Consider the following 24,051-nt stretch of genomic DNA (forward strand, 5'->3'; position numbering starts at 1 on the left):
ATCTCAACTGACTGTAAGGATGAGTCAGACTTTCATGGGCATGGATTACTAAATCCAGGGACACAGTGTGCCAAGGACCAGTTCCACATATTTGGCATGGATAATACTGAAGGGTAACAGCAAAGGGTCAGGCTGTCAGTCAGTGCAGAATTGACAATGCTTTTTTCATGACACTGGGGTTATACCCATTTATTACCTTTGAGAAAGGGTCAAGTCATTCATATTATCAAACACCAACTGCTAAAAAATCAATTCTTTATTTACCAGTTCTGTATAAATTATAAATGACAATGCTTACTCTGAGAGTTCTTTATGGAGCCATGTGAGGTGCTGTATGGAATATCTCCTGGTTTAAACTCTCTATTTGTTTTGTATCACTGGAACAGAGGCTTTTTACCAATGAAACTTAATTGCTCTCCTTTGCTCAAAAACTGAAAGTCTATATTGAGTTGGTTTTTGGAAAGCTATATGTGTAGTTTTATAGTACTACTACATAACCCCTTAGTAATTCCTCTGTGTAGATGAAGGCATTTGATCAAATTACTCCTCAAGCATGCCATCATGCTTGAGGAGTAGTTTGAGTTTGTACTTCTGCACAAGACATTATTCAGACATTTTTCTCTAGTTTTACAATGGAGCACATGAGTTCTTATTCCTATGCTAATGTAAAATTGAAATATTTTTAATGTCCTTATATAAGAAATAGTGGGCTAAAAGAAAAAAAGTCTGCTAATATTGAATCAGATTTCCTTTTGAGCTGCTTGAACAAGTTGATTCCAATGCAATTTGCACAGCTGGGCAGGCTGGCAGGTGGTAGGAAAACCTTTTGGATAGGTGGCTTTTACCACAGTCTGAAATTAAGTGGATAGTAAATCTGGGAGGAGGTTTTTTGTTTCTGCTCATGTTGTTAAACACTATTCCTATGTGTATATGTGTTTCTTTTGAAAATTTGAGTTTGTTTTTTTTTTTCTTCCAGCTTCTGGCTTGTTTCTGGGGAATCCCTAGACAAGCTTGTGTAATTCAGCATAGAGCATCAGCTCAGTTATTCTATGAGCTCATTGAGTAGACATGACCAGGAAAAGAGGCATTAAAGTGCACTATAATTAAGTTATGCTGAGGCAGTGGCACATGCATGATGAAGTTAACTTATAAAATTGTACAAATTTAGCAAAAGGAATATCTGTATCAGTAACTTAGAAGGAATTTTAGTTGATATTTACATATATATGAGCTGGTACTTAAATGTAGCAGTGTCTACATTAACTATCAATAGCAGAACTCATGTGAATGGGGAATTATGTTTTTAGCACAAGACATACAACAACAGTTCATCTGTAAAGAGATCGAATACTGAGGCAATAATGACAGCATCTGTGAATGTTTCCTGCAGAATAGTTGAATCATTTGGAGAAAAGGATGACTGTCTATTCATAAATTACAGGAAGATCCCATGTATCCACAAATTAGCCACTCCAGGAAATAATGCCTTGAAACATTCATACTTCTAATATTCAAATAATAAAGTTTATCCATATATAGATTTTTTTACATTCCTTAAAAGGAAGTTGGATGTATATGAGTAAATTATATTATCTAATAAGTGAAGAATGCATCATTAATAATTTTTAACATTCAAAATACAAATGCACTTATGTTAAGCCATGTAATTACTTACCTTGCTTAAAAAGATGTAGAAGGGTAGAATTATTCTCCTAGATAGAAAGGAAAAGTGCCACCCATTTCATGCTAACATATCTGTAAATAGCAATGTATTTTAACATTTAACAAAGAAGAGACTTAGTCTTTTTACTGAAAATAAGAACTGTAAAATCTAAGTCAAATTGTCATTATTTAAAATAAACTGTCTTCCTTACCGATGTAAAACTTAAATTCTGTTTTCATGAGACAAAGCATTTCTGCTAATTCTAATTCCAGAAAAAGTAATCAAAAAAGTGATACATTATGTATGTCACTTGGCAGACAGCTTCCATTTTCTCCCAGTCGTATATGTTAGTTTTCCTGTAAAGAAAAACATATACTGAGAATTTGGAAAGGGAGAAAGTTGTTTGAAATTGTCTGGGTATTACAATGTAGGAAGTAGAGAAATTATTTTCATTACGTGTATCAATTTCTCCTGTGTTTTTCCTCTTCCTCCAAAATCTGTATGTGGTTTTTGTTCATAAGTGTATGTGTAATTTGTGTAATTGTGTTGAGGATTTTCATTTTGAAATTAACCCAGATAATGACGTTTTTCCTGTACTCAGAGTAAAGGATACTATCTTTTCCTCTAGCTTATTTCTGACATCAGAGAAAATGCTTTATCAAAGCAAGTAGAATCATTTTGTGGTTTAGCATTTGAAGACTGAACTGACAACCCAAATTGCCAACAGATAGAAAATTCAGTAGAGGGTTCTTGAGTGTTCCAGTATTATCTTTGTATTAGCTTCTAGATATTTCAGAGTATTTTGTTCCATCAGGATCCTAGTTGAGCCTAATTTTGGAAAATAGCATATTAATAATATGTCCTTTCCTCCCAACAACTTTACAGCAGCATCACTGTGTTTCTATTTAGGGACGTTTCAATAATGTCTTTAGTTTGTTAACTGTCAAGATTTAAGTTCATTTCTTTAATACTCACAAATTATAATGGTGTTGGAATAGTGATAATCTTTCTTCTGGGATCAGCTGGTACTGTGTAGGTGCCTTTGATCATATTTTGAGATTTCAGGATAAAAGAAAGAACCTAGTCTGATAAAGAAAATTCATAAAATTCAAGTACATCTGAAAATGTCTAGCTTGATAAATATTCTGTATTAATGCAATCCTTAAATAAGATCCTCCTGTTCTTATATGGGATGTCATCCTGCTTAAACATTGGACGGGACAAAAAGTAGACTACTGTACAAAAATATTTCAGCTGTTTTTTCTGTTCTTTTCTTACACCATTCTCCTCTTTATATAGTCCACTCCCTCTGAGGTCAGAAAGTCATATAGTCTGGGAATTTCACTTGAAAATTCCTTTGAGGCAGAGCTGATCCTTTGTAATTCATGTGGTTTCCATCACATTTCATCCAAAGTCCTAGGATATAAATTATTACTCCTTGTCACACGCAGCTAAGTGCATAGAAGTGAAGTTTATCCAGGTGGTGTCAAGATATTATATTAGGTAGAGCACTGGAAGAGCTGAGGGATAAGCTCAACACAGTATTTGAAAAAAAAATGTGCCTGATATGGCAACTGCCAGAGTCTGCTCTGCTCTACACTCTTGTGTCATGGGACAGGTAGCTAAACTTACGGAGAAAAATGAAGAAGAAAGAATCTTTCTATAGGTTTCCAAATGCAAACTTCGGCACGTCTGTTACATTTTGTATATTTAACCTCTTACCCTGAGTGATGGTGTTGAATTACAAAGCAACGTACAATGAGGTCAAATATAATGAGGTTGGTATTATAAAAGCTAAAAGGAAAGATAATAATTATTATATATTTTAGATAAATGATCACTAACACTTGATTTTTAAAGGACTAGCTGGAATTTCTAACTCCTACATGAAGTTTGTTTACCCAGCAGGGTAGGTGTCTTTTCCTGGCTTTGAGGATAGGGAGGAAAAGTCTGATGGAAAAATAATAGATGTAAATATTTTAAGGTAGCTCTGTTTCAATCTACTCTCTCAATTTTTCTGAAAGAGGAGATCAAAATTTATGGCACAGATAATTATTAATTAGACGATTTAAAAAATTTATTTTTGTTACTATTTTGACGTTTGGATTCTCAGTGCAAACTGTGTTGTTGCTGTCTCCTGAAATAAAAACCTCGTTTGGCTGACTTAGTTCCAGATGGTATCCAGATGATTATTAGACAGGTCCTGTTTTAAGAGTAAGTAAACTACAAATGCAACCATGAGTGTGATATAGAGACCTGCGGCCCCATGCTTGGGGAATGGGAGAATTATTCAGTCAGACGCTGAAAGCAACACTTGCACAGGTGGCCTAGTGACAGCAAACTTTATTAAAGCAGTTCACAGAATTACAGAACACAGAGAGTTGGAAGGGGCCCACAAGGATCATAGAGTCAAGCTCCTGGCCCTGCACAGCAGCATCTCCAGAAATTGCCCCAGGTGCCCAAGAGTATTCTTCAAACATGTCTTGAACTCTGTCAGCCTTGGTGCTGTGACCACTTCCCTGTGGAGCTGTTCCAGTGCCCAACCACTTCTGGGTGAAGAATTCTTTCCAAATATCCAGCTTAACAACTTATCCCTGACACAACTTTAGTCCATTCCCTAGGGTGCTGTCACTGGTCACCACAGAGCAGAGATCAGTGCCTGCCCCTCCTCTCCTCCTGATGTGGAAGCTGTTACTGCAGTGAGGTCTGCCCTCAGTCTCTTCCAGGCTGAACAGACCCAAGTGACCTCAGCTGCTCCTCATACAACTGCTCCTCAAGGCCCTTCACCATCTTTTCTGCCCTCCTTTGGACACTCTCTAATAGCTTAATGTCTTTTTTACATTGTGGCACCCAAAACTGCCCCCAGCACTCGAAGTGAGGCTGCCCCAGCTCAGAGCAGAGCGGGACAATGCCCTCCCTTGCCCTGCTGGTGATGCTGTGCTTGATGCCTCCCACGACAGGGTTGGCCCTCCTGGCTGCCAGGGCACTGCTGGCTCATGTTCAACATAATTGTTAAGAAGTTGTGTTGCTGTTGCCACAGCTGCAATTCTTTCCATGTCAGGTGTGTTCTGTGCTCCCTGAAGCATGTTCTTGCCATCAAGTTCCATTGGGCTACAGATACTTTTGCATTGTGCTTCTTCAGCATAATGAACCACTGAGCACTCTTAAATATAAATACTAATAAAAACTGTATTAAATGTGGCAAGCAGTGTTCTACCCTTTGTAAAATACACTAGATTGGTTAAAACTTATGTCTTTGAATGTTCTTGTGAGCTGTGCAAGCAATCATCTAGTCAGGAGAAGAAGGGTCAATAAGCCGGTCAAAGAGTATTTGTTTTTCTAATTCAGAGTACTTAAGAATGATGTATAAATATAATTCTGTTTCTGATATGTTCTCAGCAGTGTTTTAAAGGGTTATCAATCACATGTCAGTATGGGGAAAAGTGTTGATTAGAGTGTTAACTTGTAACAGTTGTCCTTCATATATTTAAAAAAAAAGGGACAACTTCTGAGGAAAGAAAAACATTCATGTTTCAGTACATGTTTCAGCATCTGATTTTTTTCAATTTTCCCACAGATATCAATGAGTGTCAGTTACAGGGAGTATGCCCTAATGGTGAGTGCTTGAATACCATGGGCAGCTACAGATGTACCTGCAAAATGGGATTTGTTCCAGATCCTACCCTCTCAAGATGCATCCGTAAGTAATACTGCTAATCGAAGTACCAAATTAGATACTTGGTTACATTTCCACCTCTGCAGCTTTGATCTGAGTTGTTTCCGTTAATAAAGATTTAGCCCAGGATGACCTTTGGCACATTTTCCTTTTAATTAAGAAGAATTAAAAATTAAGAGATAATTAGGAGAAAAAAAAGTTGTGAATGTCATGAATGCAAATATTTCCCTCTGTTAGTTAGGTTTTACTTTGGTTACAATCAATGACCTCTGCAAGAAGAAAAGACAATGTAAAGAACAACTAAATTTTTCACTTTTTTTTTTGGCGAAGAATATGTACAAGTGAAAAATAGCTATAATCCTAAGTTCTTTCTCTGAGCTATCTTTACATTTATAAAATAAAGTGTAGTCTCAAGTCATAGGTGAGTTCTTTCTTTTTTTTTTCCTAGCTTAACTATCTTATGCTACTAGTTAATGACACTCAATTGCTGAGAGAGTTTCCCAGCAGTTTGAAGAACTTCATCCTTGATCTAGAGTAAGCTGGAATTCGGGAGCATTTGATGCAAAATTAGAATTTTTAATGTTGTGATTCTCATCTGAGATAGGTGTTTGAAATGGTTTTGGAAATCTAGTGGTGTTTCTCTGTTTGGCTTTTCATGTGAACAGTACCATCCTCTCTTCCACTTTCATTGCAGCTGATAACCCTGTAGTTGCTGAAGAGAAAGGACCCTGCTACCGGTTTGTTAGTGCAGGAAAGCAATGCATGCATCCTCTTTCTGTGCAGCTCAGCAAGCAGCTTTGCTGTTGCAGTGTTGGCAAAGCCTGGGGCCCACACTGTGAGAAGTGTCCGCTCCCAGGAACAGGTAAGCACTTCCCACTAAAAATACAAGCTCTTGGCCCCTGCCCCCTAATTTGTTATGCATGCTTTTAAAAACCCAAAACAACCACCAGAGTATATATTTTAGATAGAGGAAAAGTAACCTAAAATGTAGTTAATACTCTTCAGTTGTTAAAGGCTCTGGTGAAACGATGGCAGCTTTTGAGAATTCAGTTACAGAGCAACATGAGATGTAGTTTGTGTTACAGATAGTAGGATATTCATGGTAATATCTCAGCTTTCTCACCTTCCTTCATATCTTTACCATCCATTTTGAGGAATGTGCTATTCCTTACTTGATACATAAAGCTCTCTTGTATTATGAATGTTCCCTTGGAGTTCTGCTGTTATTTAAATATATAAGGAGTTCAAAAACATCAGCCTGTTTGGTCACCACTCTCACTTTGGCAGGTGATAGATTGAGATACCACATTCCGCTTTTCAAGTCCTTTTTATTCCCTGATGTTGCTTAAAGCTTAAATGCCCATGGAGTCTTCAATCAAAATCAATTTAATATTGCCTTTTTCCCTAAATTAATCTGTTTTAGTAGCATCATTGTTTGTTGTAATATACATGATGTCCAGTCTCTTGAGTATTTTAGCCGAGGTATTTGTAGTGACAATCCACTGCGCTTACTTGAAGCTGCTGCTGCAGATGTCACTGTCAGGATAGAGGACGTGTATTTCTCTGAAGTATTTTATAAAGATTTACATTTTCAAACCAGCTAGCTGCTTTGGGAAATCCAAAGCTACTATCAGAGATATTATGAGCAGATTCCTTACTTTCTGAAGTTTGACTTACAGAAATGAAAGTGACCAACAGTTTTGAGCATTTCAATAGATTTTTAAAGCCACTGTTTCCTGCATGACCGTTGGGTCACTAGATCATTGATCAGGATTTTAAAACTCCAATTCACTTCTGGATAAATAATATTTCTATGGCTTTTTAATGGAGAAAAAAATCTATCTCATTAGATGACTTGCAATTTAAGTGCAGGTGTTTCACATCTGTGAGAATATTGCATGAGGCTTTATGCCCAATAGTGTGTATAGTGGAGTACAGAATGCATCCTTATGTTGACTGCTATATAGTCACAAAAAATATATTGAGTATCATATGGAATTGGTTATTTTAGTGATTTTTTTCTCAGTGAAAAAAACTTCAGTAATCTCTTAGTAGGAAATACTGTTGAGCTTTTCCCATTTAATGACTACTTGCATGATTTAAAAACATGTTCCTTTCTATAACAGGTTAAATTGATAATATTTCAGACTTTTCTATGAAAAATGTGTGAAAGTGGGATACTTCAGAAGGGGGTAATGTATTTACTGCAGCATCCCATGTTAGTATAAAAGCCACTAAAATAAAAAGCTTCTAAAATATTTGTACAAAGTAAATTGTCTCCTAGAGAGACACTGAGAGACCAGATTTGTATGCCCAGGTGTTGAGAGATCTTATCAGAGCTGTGGTAGAATAAGGCTCACATTTCTGTTTTTCATTTGAGAGAATATGACCTGAAGCAAGATTTCCTATGTCCTAAGTATGCATCTGAAGGGACAGACACCAAATTTTCTGTCTTACTTGTTTGACCAGAATTTCCACCCTCAGTTGGGTGTTTTTATGGCAAGTTTTGATATTAGATGTCCCAGTAAAAAGTATTTCCTTATTCTGAATCCACTCAATTTAATTAGTTTGACCCTTCATATTTTCTATTACTAAGACACCATCAGAACATATTGTGCAGTTAATGCATACTGATTAATGTATAGTTTAACTCGTCTCTGGAGAGCTTTTAGCTGCTTTGTGCTTTTATTTTAGATACTAATTCATTTTAAAACCCTGATGTGTTCAAAGCAGGATTTGTGAACTTACCAATGCCCAACTTGGTGGATCCCTCAGGCTGCCATAAGAATTCCCACCCAGGAGACTAAATCTTTTTTGTTTCATCCCAACATGGCTCTATCTAGAGCAATAAGGACAAGGAAGCCCTGCCCCCTCAAGACCCTAAAGGTCTCCCTGACCCTGACAGGAGTATAACTATTCTCTTTGATGGGGAGGAAGACTGACTTGTATTTCTTTCTCATTTTACTCTTCCAGTAGAACTGCAAAACATGATGCTCATATAGAGCACCTGTAGAGATAGAGCAAGTGCAGTTGCCTGACTTTAATTAACTTCTTCTGTAGCAGCTTTATAAATAAGGTTATTTCCCCTCTGTTCCGGTAGTGATTTGGCTTCTTATGATCCCCATCTTGTTTTTAGCCAGCCTTTTGCAATTCAGTGGAATTTGGATCTGGACTGGTATGAGGCCTCTGATGTAGTCAGGTGGGATCCTGTGGATCCAGTGTTGATACTGGTAGATAGTGTTCTGCTCCTATAGTACAGGGCTGGTGAGCTTTTTCCCTTTGATTTCTACAAAAAAGAAAATGATAGCAGTAGCGGTCTTCATTGTGCAGTATAGATGACAAAGACTATTTGCACATTTAAATTAATATGTAGAAAGGATATACTGTTTAAAGGGGATTAAGTAAAAAAAATCTTGATATATTGCCAGATAAGCATAACTGAAGAAAAATGGTAAACTGGAGTGGAAACCTCCTGGGGAAAATAGCCAGAACATGCTTTTGGGAGAATGCTCAATCATATTAGCATGCTATGCATAGCTTCTCTTTAAGAAGTTTTTTTTATAAATATGTATATACAATATGAAATTAAATTTCTTAGTGGTAGTCATTATATTTTCCACTATGTCAACATATTGCACTTTTAGACTCCTAAAAGGAATATTTTCCCATCCCAAATCTAGCTGCTTTTAAGGAAATCTGCCCTGGTGGAATGGGTTATACGGTTTCTGGCCCTCACAGAAACAAGCTATATCATCACCCTGCAGTTAGAGTACAGCCACCTGCCATTGGCAAGACCCCGATTACTCAACCTGTTGCTAAAGGTACTTCTCCTCCACCTCTCCCAGCAAAGGAAGAGCCAGTGGAGGCACTGACCTTCTCACAGAAAAGTGAGACTGAGATGGCTGTACAAGAAGGTGAGAGTGGGGAAATTTAGTCTTTCTCTGTTTCTGTGCATGTGTCTTCCATGGTTTGTTTCTTTTGTGGCAGCCGCTCCCCGCAGCAGAGCATTCCGTGGTGCCCAGTGTGTGGCATCACGGGATTTACTCCTCACGGGCTGTGGGTAGGTCCTGCCAGATGCTCAGACCATGGAGAGAGAGCGAGACTGCTTTAATCTCAATCATTTTTATGATCAGAAATAGTACATGTTTTTTAAGTCTTTTTATAAGACTTAAAAAACTTATTTTTATATATTTATATAAATGAATTCTAAAAAGAAAAGCTGCAATGAAAAATAAGAATTTATATGAAATTTCTACCACTCCTTCCCAGAAAAAAAGTCATATTTGCAGAGAAAAAAAACCCCAAACCACTCTTACTTGTCTAAAGAAAAGTCAAATTTTAAAACTTGATTTTTTTTTCTTCAGTAAATCCTTGCAAATTTGTTAGTGGCAAATTATATATCATTATGACATTAATTTACCTTTAAAGTGTTTACAGATGTTGATATCTCTTGGAAGGAATTGAAAAGGTTTCATCAGTGAGTTAATAACCTGTGTGCTTGTCAAATTATTTCTGAGGAAGCAGGTAAACAATTGAGAAATCTACAAGGGAGCTAAACTTGAGTAAATAAACATTAGATTGTGTGTAGAATTGTATTCTTGTTTCAGGTTAGTTTTTACACTTGCTTCAGGAACATGATTTCATGTTTCCACTAGTTTGGAATGAGGTTTGAGCCTGAATTTTTTGTGTGATGGTGACAACCACTTTCGAATGTGACAAAATATGTAATGAATTTTTTTGTGAAAACTGATTAATTCTCTTTTTTTCTTTCTGGTTTTAGTGGCAACTGCAGCTCCTGATCAGGTAAAACATGATGTAATTTATGTAGAAATTAAAATGCAGACCATGTCTGAGATGGGATACAGATAACTGAAAGGATTTAGAATTTATGGTGTACAAACAAGTCACTGTGGACTTACTGCTCAAACCCTGAGGCAAAAAGAGCTCGTGTTGTTATAATGTACAACAACAAGCAGGTAGTGAGGTACAGGAAAGAGATGACTTTAACCTCTCTTAGAGGCATTTCCTGGAGGGTCTGGTATATATTTCTCTGTCCCCTTCTGGAGACAGTTTTAAAGAGGATACTGAAAAATGCAGAGAGTATGAAGAAGAGACAAAGATACTAACAGCTAGAGAAAACAAATCAGAGAGAAACGTTATGAAGCTTTGAGAAGCATTTGTGATACCTGCTTATGAGACTGGTAGTAGTGCCTAAGTTAATTTCATTGCTTAGGGTGTCCTGTGTTCACTGGAGAAGAGCAAGTGTGTATCTTTGTGAAGTCCCCCATTCTGGAGGTTTCAGGTTTTCTGTGTTGGAGATAATGGGATTTGTTGTGAATAATTGCAGCTGTGCTCCATTTAATTTTCCTACAGACATACAAGCATATAACATTTCTGTGAAAATAAGATGATGGGTTCAGTAGCTAAGAAGGAACCTTTCACAGTCGTCAGACACCTAGATGTGATTGTATACTTTTGTGTGATGCTGAACTGCATTCAAATGCTATTTGTAAGCAATTAAAGACCAGAGAATGGGAGAATTATGGAGGGACAAAGCCAAAGATACAATTAGAAGCTCTAGGAAATGGCTGCTTCAAGTAAAATCAGTGTTAAATTGTATTCTATTGTATAAACATAATATTCCATGTTCATTCAGGTTTAAATTGGTGGTGATTAATGATCTGCTATCAAAAGCCACTCATGTGAGAATGTTAGCAGTGTCTCAAGCCAGGAGTTTGCGGGAAGCTATGAATTAAGAGAATGTTTTCAGAATGTTACATTTTTTTATCATTCTAGGAATTAGCTTCCATTGATCAAGAAAAGCAGCCTTATCTAGAGCCTGGGCAGCCTCAGCTTTCTCCTGGAATTTCGACAATTAACCTCCATCCACAGTTTCCAGGTAACTTATTTTATCTTTTCTTTCAGTATGAGAGAGCATTTACAGTTCTTAAAAGAATTGGAAAGTAGCAATTCTCACAGAGGTTAATGAAAAAATGATTGGAGCTTCAAAAGCAATTTCTCCATGATCAAAAAAACCCATGGAAGCAGAAGTGGGAGAGATTGAGAGGTTGGCATTGGCTTGGTGACTTGTTTAGGAGATAAAGACATATTTTAAGAAATGGTATCCTGGATTATGTGCATGAAAATTTTAATGTCGTCAGAGGTGAATCCTTGTACTTCTTTCCAGAGGAAACTATGCTTAGGTGGCTTGTTGCAGATTTATGCATAACTTTTGCTGCAAAAGTTTTGCAAATGTGTTTGCTTTCTTTAGCACCTCAGTGGCATTTTTTCACAAGCAGTAGAAAGATGAAAACCCCAAGAACACGGGTTTTTTTCTACTGTAGGTCAAAGCAGAATAAACAAAAATCTCCATAGTGCCTAGCTTATTCATGCGTGAATTCTTTAAGGGTTGTGTTTTTGAATGCTTTAAGGTGGGTTTTTTGGATGTGATTGATTTCCGTTCCATGTCACACAGTAGTGATTGAGAAAACATCTCCTCCTTTGCCTGTTGAAGTTGCCCCCGAAGTCTCTACTTCCAGTGCAAGTCAAGTTATTGCACCTACTCAAGTTACAGGTATTGTACCTCTCTTTTAGAACTGCAATAAATTAAGAAATGGCTGAGTTCCTAACACTATTGTTCTGTGCTGTTGCTGAATTACCATAGTGAAGAGAGCATGGTTGTAGAACAGAAGGAATATTCTGGAGAAAGTGCAGAACAGCACAACAATGAGGCTCTCTACTATCAAGAGAGCCAGGACCAGGTCCTTCCAGGATGTACCTGCCATTTTTGTGTCCACAAGAAAAGGATAGAAGATAAAATTAATAATTCACCTCAGATTCAGTTCTGGACTTTCTTTGCTAATCTGCGAGGCAAGTCCAGAACTGAATACTTCTTGAATACAAGTCGGGTTGTTAGACAGTCTACATGTGTTTTCATGAAGTATACATGATGATGTTCATTGAGGGGTGTAGAGTTCAAGGGATGTAGATCAGAATGTTCTACAAAAAGCAGGTGAGACATTACTGTAAGATCTATTTTGAAATGTTCTTTTGATGTTTGTGCTTCATCCTTTTTTGATGTATTAGAGTTGCCTCATCTGCATCTATATGTCAAGAAGTGAAAATAACAGAAGTGCAAGTAATGCACCTGCCATAGCTGAAATTTGTCTAAATGACAGCTGTGTCAAAAAGACATCAAAATTTCTTTTGGTATACATTTAGAAACTAGAAGATGAATGTACCATATTTGTATACATGAGAGTATTACAGTTCACATTGGTTAGAATGAACCAGAATGAACACAGGCTTTGAAGTGATTGCAATATCCTGGTAAATACTGTAAGATGCATTCTTGTATATTGTAGAGATATTTAGGCCTACAAAGAGGTACTACTTATACTGGTTTCCATTCAGAGGAAGAAATTTCACATACTTTAATAAAAAAATGAATTCTTCACAATGGCTTTCCTTCATGCAGGAATGGATTTTTGAGTTGATGCAATGCACACAGGGTATAAATCACCCAGTTGTTTGTACAATTCTGTCTGCAGTTAAATCCTCCTGAATGTACTGTAAGAGTAGAGAAAGTATCCTGTCTATCTGTAAGCATTCAACTGCTGCCTTCAGTTTGCTATAATTACAGTTTATCAATCCCATACAAAGGTTCAAATAGTTGTGATCATCAAAGTAGAACTTGGAAGTCAGCTCTTCTGTGACTGTGCCCCTTCTGCCAGCCAGCTTCCAGCTTCTTTACAAGGAGAGAAAATTACCTTGCTGGGAGCTCACATCAGTTAGTAAAAAGAAATTGGGAATTTTCCATGTTCTGTTTTTTATGTCTTCACGAAAATTAGTAAAACTAGAAATTGTTGTGTGCTATAAATCAAAATGTTGTTCAGAAATAATAAAGTAAAAGTGCAGTAAGATTTGTAGGACAAAATCCTAAACAGGATTTTAAAAACTGACTGCAGTTTAAGCTGAGAAGTTTTTGAGTGCCTTATTTCTGTACTTTAAAATTTAGTTAAATTTAAATGTGACCTGTTTCTAAATAGTCTAGATAAACAACTCTTCTTTACAGTTAATTTCTCCTTTTTCAGGAATTACCAGTCCATACTGCAATATAACCTTAGTTTGATGCAACTGAAGACAGTCATTAGTATTTTCTGCAGTGACACATATACTTCAGGAATTTCTAAAACTGCTGTAAGGATTTAGCATCCAATGCTGCCCATATCTGAATCTCTTTATCTTACAAAATACACCCAAGCCATTAGTATTCTATAAATCAGGATACCCGCTGTAATCAGAAACTCACTGCAGGTATTTTCTTAATGCACAATGCAAAGGTTGAGCCATATATATTTTTTTATTTTATCTTATCTTCATTTTACTTTAAATTTTATGTACTGATTTATAGATCTTGGATGAGACATAAGATTATGTCACTAGGAGAAGCACAGATGGTTTCTAGATTCTTCCAGATAAGGGATCCATTAGAGAAATTCAGGAGTTGCAGACTTGATTTACAGTTGTTTTCATGCCTGAGCTTTCTACTTGGATTACAGAGTATTGTGCACTTACTGAACTATGTAAGTTTAACATTAAATTTCTCTTTGCTTAGAAATCAACGAATGTACAGTTAATCCTGATATCTGTGGAGCAGGACACTGTGTTAATTTGCCTGTGGGATACACTTGCGTCTGCTACAAGGGGTACAAACTTAATGATCAACAGACGAAGTGCATTGGTATGAAATGATGCTTTCAAAAATCTGAAATAACCATGCTATGAAATGCTTGAAATGAAGAATGTGGTTAAGGGAAATCTCTCCAGAGCAGTCAGCCATTCTTTCCTCTGTTGAATGCTTTCAAACTACAAGGCTTTTTTTTCTATGCCAAATAAAATGTGTGAGGTAGTCTCTAATACAGCCTTTCAGCTGCTCTAAAATTAGTGTGAATTTAATCAAATGGAGTGAAAACATCTCCCATTGTGATGTGAGAGAAAAAGAAATAGGCAGACCATCTCCTCTCAGCTGTGTATTAGGTACCTAAAAGTCAGTCTACTAGGAAGAAATACATTTCTGTTTGGAAAAGGAATGAATTTGTGCCTGTTTCTCACAGTGATTTACCTAGCTACCAGCTCTGCAGGCAGACTAAGTCCAGGCATTTTGTTAGATGATTCCTTTCAGCCTGCTACTGAAAAGAGAAAGTATATCATAAACAACTCAGAAGCACAGTGAGAGATCTGCAAAGTAAGGTCTCCATCCCCTTTTGAGCTAGTGAATTCTAGACGATGATTCTCTGATGAGCATAAGGCAGAGCACAAAGCACAAAGCTCCTACATGAGCTGTTTCAGATTTGGAAGCAGCTGTATTGGTATCTTTTCTTCATTCAGAGTACACTGGTTCCTCTGTAACTTGCATCAGAAAGGGTGTATTGTATCTACAGATTATATGCTATAAAATGTTCATGCCACCAAAGCTCAGCAGCTTCACGCTGTAACACATGCTGTCAGGTGCAACTACAGTATTGAAAAATAAGTTATGCAACACAGCCAAATGGCAACTTAGAATCCCTTTTTTTCATCCAAATTTTATTAACATTCCATGCTTGCTGCTTGTGCTCATGTTGCACACAGTGTAGTGATTTGAACTGTAATCATGTCACGTTCTTCAGGCCAATGCAATATTCTTACAGCCTAAGCCAATAAGAGCATTTTTCTCCAACCAAAACTATTTAATGCATCTTTTTTTCATCTCTGAGAGAAAATGTATTTACCTTTTCCAGTAGTTAAAATAATTACAAGATCAGTCTCTTCAAATGCATGGCACAGAATGCACAAAAGGAATCACAACTATATATGTTATTCTGTAGTCTTATGTTTTCATTTCTTTTACAGACATTAATGAGTGTGATCAGGCACCACATCTCTGTTCCCTTGGACGCTGTGAAAATACAGAAGGAAGTTTCCTATGTATTTGCCAAGCTGGATTCATGGCCAGTGAAGATGGAACTGACTGCGTTGGTAATAACTAGTCTCCTTTATAGAAAATAAAAATATCAAAATTATTCAAGAAGCTTAGCTAAGCCCTCCTAAAGTTCCCTTTTCAACTCTTTTTTCCTCAATGTCAGTGGTCTGGACTGATGTCTGGAAGTATATTTCACTGTCTCTCACCAGGTGTTGTGGTGAGCAAAGCACCTGTTTAGCTGATACTCCTTTTCAGAATGTTTGTTTGTTGAAAAACAAGAATTTATTCAGTATATCATTTATAGTTTAGGAAAACTACCAATTAGTAAAAACACCTGCTGTGTAAAATACAAATATTCAACACTCTTTCAATGAGTAGAAGCTGAAACAAGCCCTATTTTTAAATACAGCTGCAAACAGCCACAGACTTCACAAAGCAGCACAAGCAACCTGAAGGGGCTGTGGTCTGCTTTGGTTAGCGCTGGCTTGGGCGCTGCATGCATGCAGCAACTCGCATTGTGTTTGCAGCCATAGGGATGCTCCCAGACCACCTTCTATACCCTGGCTGTTTCTCAAACTCACTGTCTCTCTGATTACAAGCAGCGAGGTGGCTTGCAAACAGCTTCAAAAATCCAAACTTACTACTTAGTGTTTAGTTAAAGCAGAGTTTTGAGGAGGTGCAAGCATTTGATACTTTGATGGTGAAGCAGCTTCTCTGAACTTCTCTTTGTCATCTGCAGATTTTGATGAATGTTCAAGACCTCACACTTGTGGAGAAGGCTTTTGTATAAACACTCTTGGCTCATACAGATGTGAATATTGTGATAGTGGATACCAAATGAACAGGAGAGGGGAATGTGAAGGTAGGTCTGGACTCTTCCCTGTTGGTGATGATGATTGATACTGATAGCACTTCATTGCACCATTTATTGATAGCACAAAACCAGTGCCAAACTACTGCTGTTTGGAATGATTAACATTCCCTGCTATTCAAGGGAGGCTTTGCACTGCAGCTTGAGCTGCAAAGGGACAAATCTCAGGGTGCAATCTTAAACAAGAAGCCTTTGTGAGTACTCTTCAATCTTTGTCATTATTTGGTGTCTGGAACTGCAATTCAATTCCTGCTATTTGAATTTAAGATGCTGTAAAGGAGTTCCCCCACTGTGTACAGAACCATCTTGAAACAGCCATTTTATCATCTCTTGCCATGGCATCACTAACTTCATTGTTAGTCCTTACCTGCTTGCCAAGTTTTTGTTTAAAAAAAAAAGAAATTAACTTTTCCTATATTATATCAGGTAGCAAATTATAGGCTGACTTTTTAATATCAATATCAAGCAGATATTTCATGTTGCAGGAGATCCTAGCATATCTGACCTTCAAAACTTCACATTACTTTTTAGTGTGATATTTTGGTCTCTTTTCCTGGTATTTTTTTCATTTTCAACTTGAATTGTGGACTAAAAACCCCAAGAAATAATTTCATTTTAAACATTATTTTGTTTATGCTTTAGTCTAAGTTACATAGGATAGAATAAAATTGCTGACATGTTAGGTTGCCTGGAAAATAAGCAACTTAAAGCTGTCATGGATATATTTGCTGCTCTGAGCAATGCTAAAAGAGTCTTATTCCATTTTTTTTATTTAAATGTTTCAGAGACTCTACTCTTACAATTAGTCTTTGCAAATCTTCTCTGACTAGGGAATCTGTAATTCAATTAGGCTAGAAATCAGACTATTACACTACATGAAATTTGTTATAAACTTGTATTTTAAATAGTGTGGTGGTAGTCCTCTATAATTTAGCTTAAAATGTAATTTCTGAAACCAAATTCTCTGTTGAAAGTTATTTAAGGTTGCTTAAGGGGAAAATGCTCCTACATTGATCCATCAAACCAAGGAAATGACACATTTGGGGAATCATTTCACCATGTCATCACTCTAGTGACAGATTTCTAATTTCACAAAAAACTTCCTTCCACCCCCTCCACAGTTCAAAAACAAAGTCAAGAATCCTCCAAGCTGCACACAGTACTCACAGCTCACTTGCACTTCCTCACCCCATCCTCATTTTGCCTTCAAGCTGTACTCACACAAGCTCTGTCACAGACCTAGCCAGGGGAATGTAAAGAGTGCATAGATGTTCTTGTAAATTCTGTTGTTTCTGTAGAACAATGTTGTAGTCACAGCTGAACATCCTTGCATAGGATGAAGAATTCTTATAGAATCTTCTTGTGATTTTTTTTATGCTTTTCCAGATTTAGACTTTGACTAAAAATTTCTGTACCAGGTACATCATTCATGTTCTGAAGGCAGACACAGTCCAGACAGTTCTGAGAAGAAATTACAGCAGAAGTGTAATTTTCTTTGTTAATTAAGTAAAAAAAAAAAATAAATCAAACTCCCACAGCAGTTTAATGAGACACTTTTGCAGGTCTGCCTTGTAGCAGCTGAAGAAACCTGTTGGTGTTTTTACGAGAAAGTATTCTAAGCTGGACAATTGTGATTTTATGAAAAAATGTGATTTGCCTACATCCAGTGAGTTGTTTGGAGCTGGAATATTCAATTCTCTCAACCTTGGAGCATTGTCCAGTTAAATTATGAGTGTTGGGAGCTCCTTGAGTTCTGTGAGCTTGTTCTCAAAACTAGGAGCGAATTCCCTCCCTAATATCTGTGCTCAAGCAGCCATCCTCAATTGCAGAAGACAAAACTGCTAGGCCTGGGGCAGGAAAAGGATGGAAGCTTAGGAAGCTGAGTTTAGAGGTGACTGACAATTTAATTAGTTCTGTGCACTGCATGAAGGAAGTATTTAATGGAAAATATTATAATTATTGTGTAATTAAATACCATATTATAAAGTGAACTCCCACATGCGAGCAGACTGAAGGAGGCTGCCTACACAGTTTTAATTCCAGAATCTTCTGATCATTGGTCACTTAACAGCAATTTGTCTTTGAATGTTGTTTTCTGTGTGCAGTCTCCTCTACATTGCATATGTTGGATGTCTGAGTTTCCTTGGGGCAGGATAAGAAGTTGTTCTTGCTCAGAGCCTGAACATGAGTTCCATGACTTTTTCAGGACCTATCTCTTCTTGTCATGGGCAGTCTAGGACCTTGCCTGATGCAGAAAGTCCCTCTCTCACCTTAAACATTGCCAGCCTCAGTGATGTGGCTTGTGCTGTCTTTCAGACAAAATTAACTCCTTACTCCATGTAAACCTCTTTGATTCTCATTCACACAATTATGTTTTTAGTCCCAATAGCACTTGCATGCTGAATAACTCTACAGCATTGGAAAACACCAAATTGTGCTTTGCTTTTGGAGGCCAGAGTTACAATTTTACTGTTGTTCCAATGAACTTCCAAAGTCTTACTATAGGAAGAATCTGAGGCACTTCAGATTCTTCCTATAGTAAGATATGATACTATGATAAAGGAATATGATAAATACTGTGATAAAGGAGTAACATGAGGAAAGTTATTTTTACCTGTGGTAGCCAGAAATCTGATATGCTGGATGTTCTGGAAGACCTACCAAAGATTTTTAGTATAACAGAGAATTCAGATTCAGTTGCATGTATTATGAGCTACTCTATTTCTGAATTGCCCCTTTGCTGCTACAAATCTGTGTGAATTTGTTCTTTCCTGTGCCTCTACCAGATAAATTACAGAACTCTTAAAATGCTTTATTATCTCAGGAGGGGAGTCAGAGTAACCAGATTATTGTTCAGTGTTCTGCTATGGCTTTGACCAGTATTTCCTTTTATCCTCTCTTTTGAAGACATCGATGAGTGCCTGACTCCAACTACCTGTCCCGATGCACAGTGCCTTAATGCTCCTGGCTCTTACCAGTGCATTCCTTGCAGAGTGGGGTTCAGAGGCTGGAATGGACAGTGCCATGGTATGTTCAGTACTCTTTGTCTCTCTGGTTGTAGTCCTTGTTCTGAGGCGCTGTGTTTCATATTCAATCAGTGTTACAACCTGATGACATCACTGTGCCCTGGCTCCCCATTTCATGCAAGAATAACTGAAAATATGAGATTTTTGAAATTGCTTTATGTTCTCAGACACAGTACGTAAGAGGAAATCTTGTTTTACTGTAGATAAATCTAGACTACAAATAATATAATTAGAAAACAAAATTCTTGAAATAGAAAATACAGAACAGAAAGGGATGTATTGTCAGTGAAATATAAATAGGCTGTTATTTGGAAATGGAAAGAGCAGTGAGTGCTAATACATCAGTGCAACTCAGGTTTTTCAGTGGAATTTGAGAGTTTGCTTACAGAGCATGTTAATTAAACTCTTTAATTATCTATACTTCTAACAAAACATTAGCATATCTTAAAGCCCCTTGTCTAACTTTAGGTTAGGAGTTTAGGACAGATTTCTCACATTTTACTTTTGTTGATTTGTTTGTAAATGTTAGATTAATGTGTTTTTTTTCAAAATCAGTTTTGACTATTTGAAATAGAGGTAAGAAAGAGCAAATTAATCCATTGTGCAAAAGGAAATAATCTTCTGCAGTTTTGGAGTGCCACTTTTTGGAACACTACCAGAAACTTAAATTTAGCATCAGTTGTGAAAGATCTGCTATCTGTTGCGAACATTCCTGCCCACTCCATGTATCACATGTGCTATAATTGTGATTGTTGGAATAACCATGTTACCTACACAGGTGTACAGTAACCTGCACAGAGGGTGTTTGCATTACTCTTGTAGGGCAGACTGTCAGTGTACTTCCATGGCTTATTTTGTGATGGCTCCAGTGCTGTGATGCGGTGCAGTTCACAAAGCAGTCTAAGGGCAGTGTTTGGTTGAAGCAGCTCTGGTGGCTGGGATCTGCTGTGCTCCAGCTGCAGGTGTGGGGCTGATCTATGGATCAAGATTACAGCCAAGTTGCCGTGAGCCAATGGTGTGGCTGTCAGAACCTCACCACCAATTTTGCTGTGCAGATTACACTGTTTTCAACTACCCTGTTTTCTGAAGAAGTCATACTGTCTGATCTGCCATGTCATAGCTGCATATTTGGTCTTGTCATTTGACTTACTGTGGAGGAATGTGTTTCTCAGGTAATTTCACGGATTTAATGGAGTTGTAACAAGCTACAAAATGTTTACAACAAATTAATGGGTTTCTTTTTGCACTAATTAGTCCACATTGATCTTTGTTTCATTCCTGCCCACCTGCCTGCATTCCTGGTGCCCTTGCAAAGAATGTGGCATATGTATTCTGTTAAGAGTGCTCTTACTTAACTCTTTCTTTTTTTTTTGCAAAAATGTTGGCCTAATTTTGCCTTCTTTCTCAATATTAAGCTTTATTTCTGTACCTATTATGGAAATAGCCTGGTTGAAAATTCCCTGACAAAACTTTCAGTTGTTTCATTCTTGCTGACCAGGTTAGTAGGAGGGAAATGAGAGAAGTCAGTTCTTTGCTCAGAACTAAGTCATGTAAGGAATATGTCTTAGTTTAAAGTGACAATTTTTTTCCTTGTATTACTTCATGTAGCTTTCCTTTTTTCCTTTGTCTTATGAAATGTTCTAAGCCTAGACATTCTTACTCACTTCATTAGTGATGTGATCAGTCCATTTTTTGTTTATCCTAGGCTTACATCATGTTGGAAATGAGCCATACATATTTTAGAAAATGTAATGCAGACATTTTTTTCTTAACTCTGTAATTCTGCAATATGGCACCATTTAAATACACCAAAAAGGAAATATTTCCCGTTATCTGTGAAGGATATTTAAATCCATTGTTCCATAAATTCATTTGTTTCTCCTGTTAGTTTAAATCAGTTGCAGCTCTTCTGTTTTTCCACAGTGCTGTTTTCAGTATTTTTTTACCTCACTTCATTCCTCTGCCTGCACTTTATGCCATAAAAAATCTAGTGTGACAATCCTACAGATTGGTCTTTGATGCCATTTATATTGTAATCTTGTAGGATTTAAAGCCAGGAACATAACCACTTCTGTTTCATTAGGCCAAGTCCATCAGTTCACTTCAAACTCGGGTAGGCTACATTTAACTGGAGTTTAGGTGGGAATGTTCAATGCGTGTTGGAAGAAATGGAAAAGGACACTTGCACAGCCTGACTCCTCATTGTCTTGAAATTGTCACTGTCCCAAGTCCCTCAGTGCACTTGTGTTGTACAGGGACTACTTGAAATAATTAACTGGTTTTTAAGTTTACTTTCAACCAGTGATTAATTTTTATTCCATTTTTCTCTCTGCACATTTTTACATTCAAATAAAGTCAGATATCATGATGTATCTAGAGCACACTTCTGTATATTGATGAACAAATTTAAAAAGTAGATTGACAAAACTTTCTAAATCACTTCATCCTTGTGATTATCACTGTGGTGGATTTTGAAGCTGCATGGTTTAACTATCAATATTCAAATTGTACAGTTTTAAGGATCCCATTAAAGATACCAAAACTAATGCAGAGGTAAGCAGAGCTAATCCAAATACCTCTAGCCCTACTATAGGGAGCACCAACAGAATCAGTTATAACTCTGGATTTCATCTCAGAAAATTCAAGTTCTGTTCCTGGCTTTTCTGTTGGCTTCATGTGGAAGACTCTTGATCTTTGAATCCCATCCAAAAATCAGAAATAGTATTCCAGGTTTCTTTGTCAAACAGCTTGGAGATGAAAGTGAATCTGTAAGAAGCAGTTTTGTTGTTTGGTTGGAAATTTGTGTGCTTGAATTGTGTTTGAACAGATTCTTCAGTTAGAGCATTGATCATGTACATTGAGAGCAAAGATTGTATTTTGTAGAGCAAGCACATTTTGCAGCACTTGTGAGTGGGAGATAAGCCTTGGAGAAAGCAATGAGGAGTAGCACCTGCTGAATGCCATGGAACAGCACCTGTGGATCTGTGCTGTCATATCCCGGAGGATGTCACTCCTGCTTGGTCAGGCTGCAGCAGGACATCTTATTTATAGAGCTAGAGGCTCAAGTGAGGAACTGAGAGTTGTAGGTCACTGGGAATGTGGATGATAATGGTGATTTTGTGTGTGTCTAGGGGAGAGATGGGCTTTGTCAAAGGCAGGTGGTACAGGAGCTTGCAGAGAGCCATGCCTCTAAATACATGTGAGAAAAATACTTACTGCATATATTCACAATAGCAAAAAAGGGTTATGATGGTGGTTTAAAGATGTCAAATCTTCCGGCTCTCCCTGTGCTACAGCTGTCTGAATGGCTTAAATGCCTCAAATAATTAGCACTTTTTTATGCTGATGGATTTTGTGTGCTTTGTGGTGGCAAAAGACAGGATAATTGGGAGTAATATGATTTCTGGCACATAAAAACAAACAAAGAGTAGTTTTTTTCCTGTGTCAGTGAAGCTAAAAAAATACAGCATTCTTTGGTAAAACAAGGACACGCTATGACTACTGCAACCCTGAAAGAAAGAAATAAAATTTGAATTTTTTTTTTCCTGTGAAAACCACTTCTAATTGTTATTTTAGAATGCAGAATTAATTCTGGCTGGATTTATAGCAAAATATGTTTCTTGTTTTATTTTTATGTTTGCTTTTTGCTTTGTTGATTTATACAAATTGCATTCAGAAGGAATTTTTGAAAATTACTGTTAAGTAGCAACACAGCAATTTTCATGTTGGCTAAAGAAAGTGCCCCATCTAATTAATACCTTTCAGAGAAGGATGAAAGTAGATGTCTATGGGATAGCTTATAGGAAATAAAAGCTGCTTTCAAGTCCTGCTAAAGAAAGGATGGTTTGTGACTAGGAGAGATTTTGCATAATCCAGTTAAGTTCCTTGATGAGTGTGTAGAGTAGCCTCACAAAGGGACCTGCATGAAGTGCTAAAATTGCATTGAAATAAATTCCTCAGGAATAAAAATCATGCTTATGATGTGATTTGAATATATTCCCAAGCTCAACTGAAAGATGGCTGTACCCCAGTTAATTTCTTGCACTTCCTTTCTCTTCACAGATATAAATGAATGTCAGTATGGCAATCACTGTACAAATGGACGATGTGAAAATACAGAGGGATCCTTCAGGTGTTTTTGTGCCCAGGGTTTCAAACTCTCTGCATCAAAGGATCAGTGTGAAGGTAAGAAAGAATATTATTAAAATTCATAAGGTTGCATTTACCTTTTAGATAATATTTTTAATATTTTTTAATCTTGCTTTTAAATGTATAACACTGATGCTAAAAACACAGAAATGTAAGAATGTCTATTTCCATTTTATGGTTTCTATGATCACATTGTAGATCTTGACATGTGTTATAAAGCCAGTCAAGAACATGTAGTAATATTTATATTGCTAAACTGGAATTTTTGCAAAAACCGTGGCATATCTGGCATTTCAGAGCCTTAAGGACAGTGGCTTTTGCTTTTCTTTCTATCTTTTTTTTTCCTTTTCTTTCTATCTTTTTTTTTCCTACCATGTGGGTGAGTGAAATCAAAAAACCTAGGCTGCTGCCCTTCGGAGCCCAGCAGTGTCAGTTCCCCTGAGCAGTTAACCCTGCCTGCGCTGGTGTCTCTATTTCCAGCAGTACACTGAGAGAGAGAGAGAGCTTGGTGGTCTATTTCTAGGAACAGTTCCTGTGCCTCCAAAGTCTCAGTTTCCACATTTCTTCCACGTCTAAAATTCCCATCTACTGGACTGCTCCAGTAGAACAAAATTAGGTCTGAAGTTAAAGTGAAGTAGTCTGAGGGGCTAGAGCATGTACAGGAGGTATGAATATTCCTCTCCTTAACTAGAGGGTACTTGA

General features: G+C 37.1%; 1 protein-coding gene across 7 annotated transcripts in view; it reads left to right on the forward strand.

Moving 5' to 3' along the window:
* LTBP1 (latent transforming growth factor beta binding protein 1) overlaps positions 1–24,051 on the forward strand; it is a 187,451-nt gene that overhangs the window by 111,283 nt on the left and 52,117 nt on the right. For 2 of the 7 annotated variants that reach the window (XM_005416252.3, XM_031061012.1), the window contains exons 9-19: positions 5,241–5,363; positions 6,034–6,201; positions 9,020–9,253; positions 10,120–10,142; positions 11,136–11,238; positions 11,815–11,913; positions 13,957–14,082; positions 15,234–15,359; positions 16,043–16,165; positions 19,082–19,201; positions 23,263–23,385. In XM_005416252.3, the coding sequence (XP_005416309.2) occupies positions 5,241–5,363; positions 6,034–6,201; positions 9,020–9,253; positions 10,120–10,142; positions 11,136–11,238; positions 11,815–11,913; positions 13,957–14,082; positions 15,234–15,359; positions 16,043–16,165; positions 19,082–19,201; positions 23,263–23,385 (1,368 nt within the window). The remainder of the gene's footprint in view (positions 1–5,240; positions 5,364–6,033; positions 6,202–9,019; positions 9,254–10,119; positions 10,143–11,135; positions 11,239–11,814; positions 11,914–13,956; positions 14,083–15,233; positions 15,360–16,042; positions 16,166–19,081; positions 19,202–23,262; positions 23,386–24,051) is intronic. The other 5 variants (XM_031061016.1, XM_031061030.1, XM_031061007.1 and 2 more) reach the window with 4 other exon arrangements.

Source organism: Geospiza fortis, unplaced genomic scaffold, assembly GCF_000277835.1.
Source record: "Geospiza fortis unplaced genomic scaffold, GeoFor_1.0 scaffold41, whole genome shotgun sequence".
NCBI classification, from domain to species: domain Eukaryota; kingdom Metazoa; phylum Chordata; class Aves; order Passeriformes; family Thraupidae; genus Geospiza; species Geospiza fortis.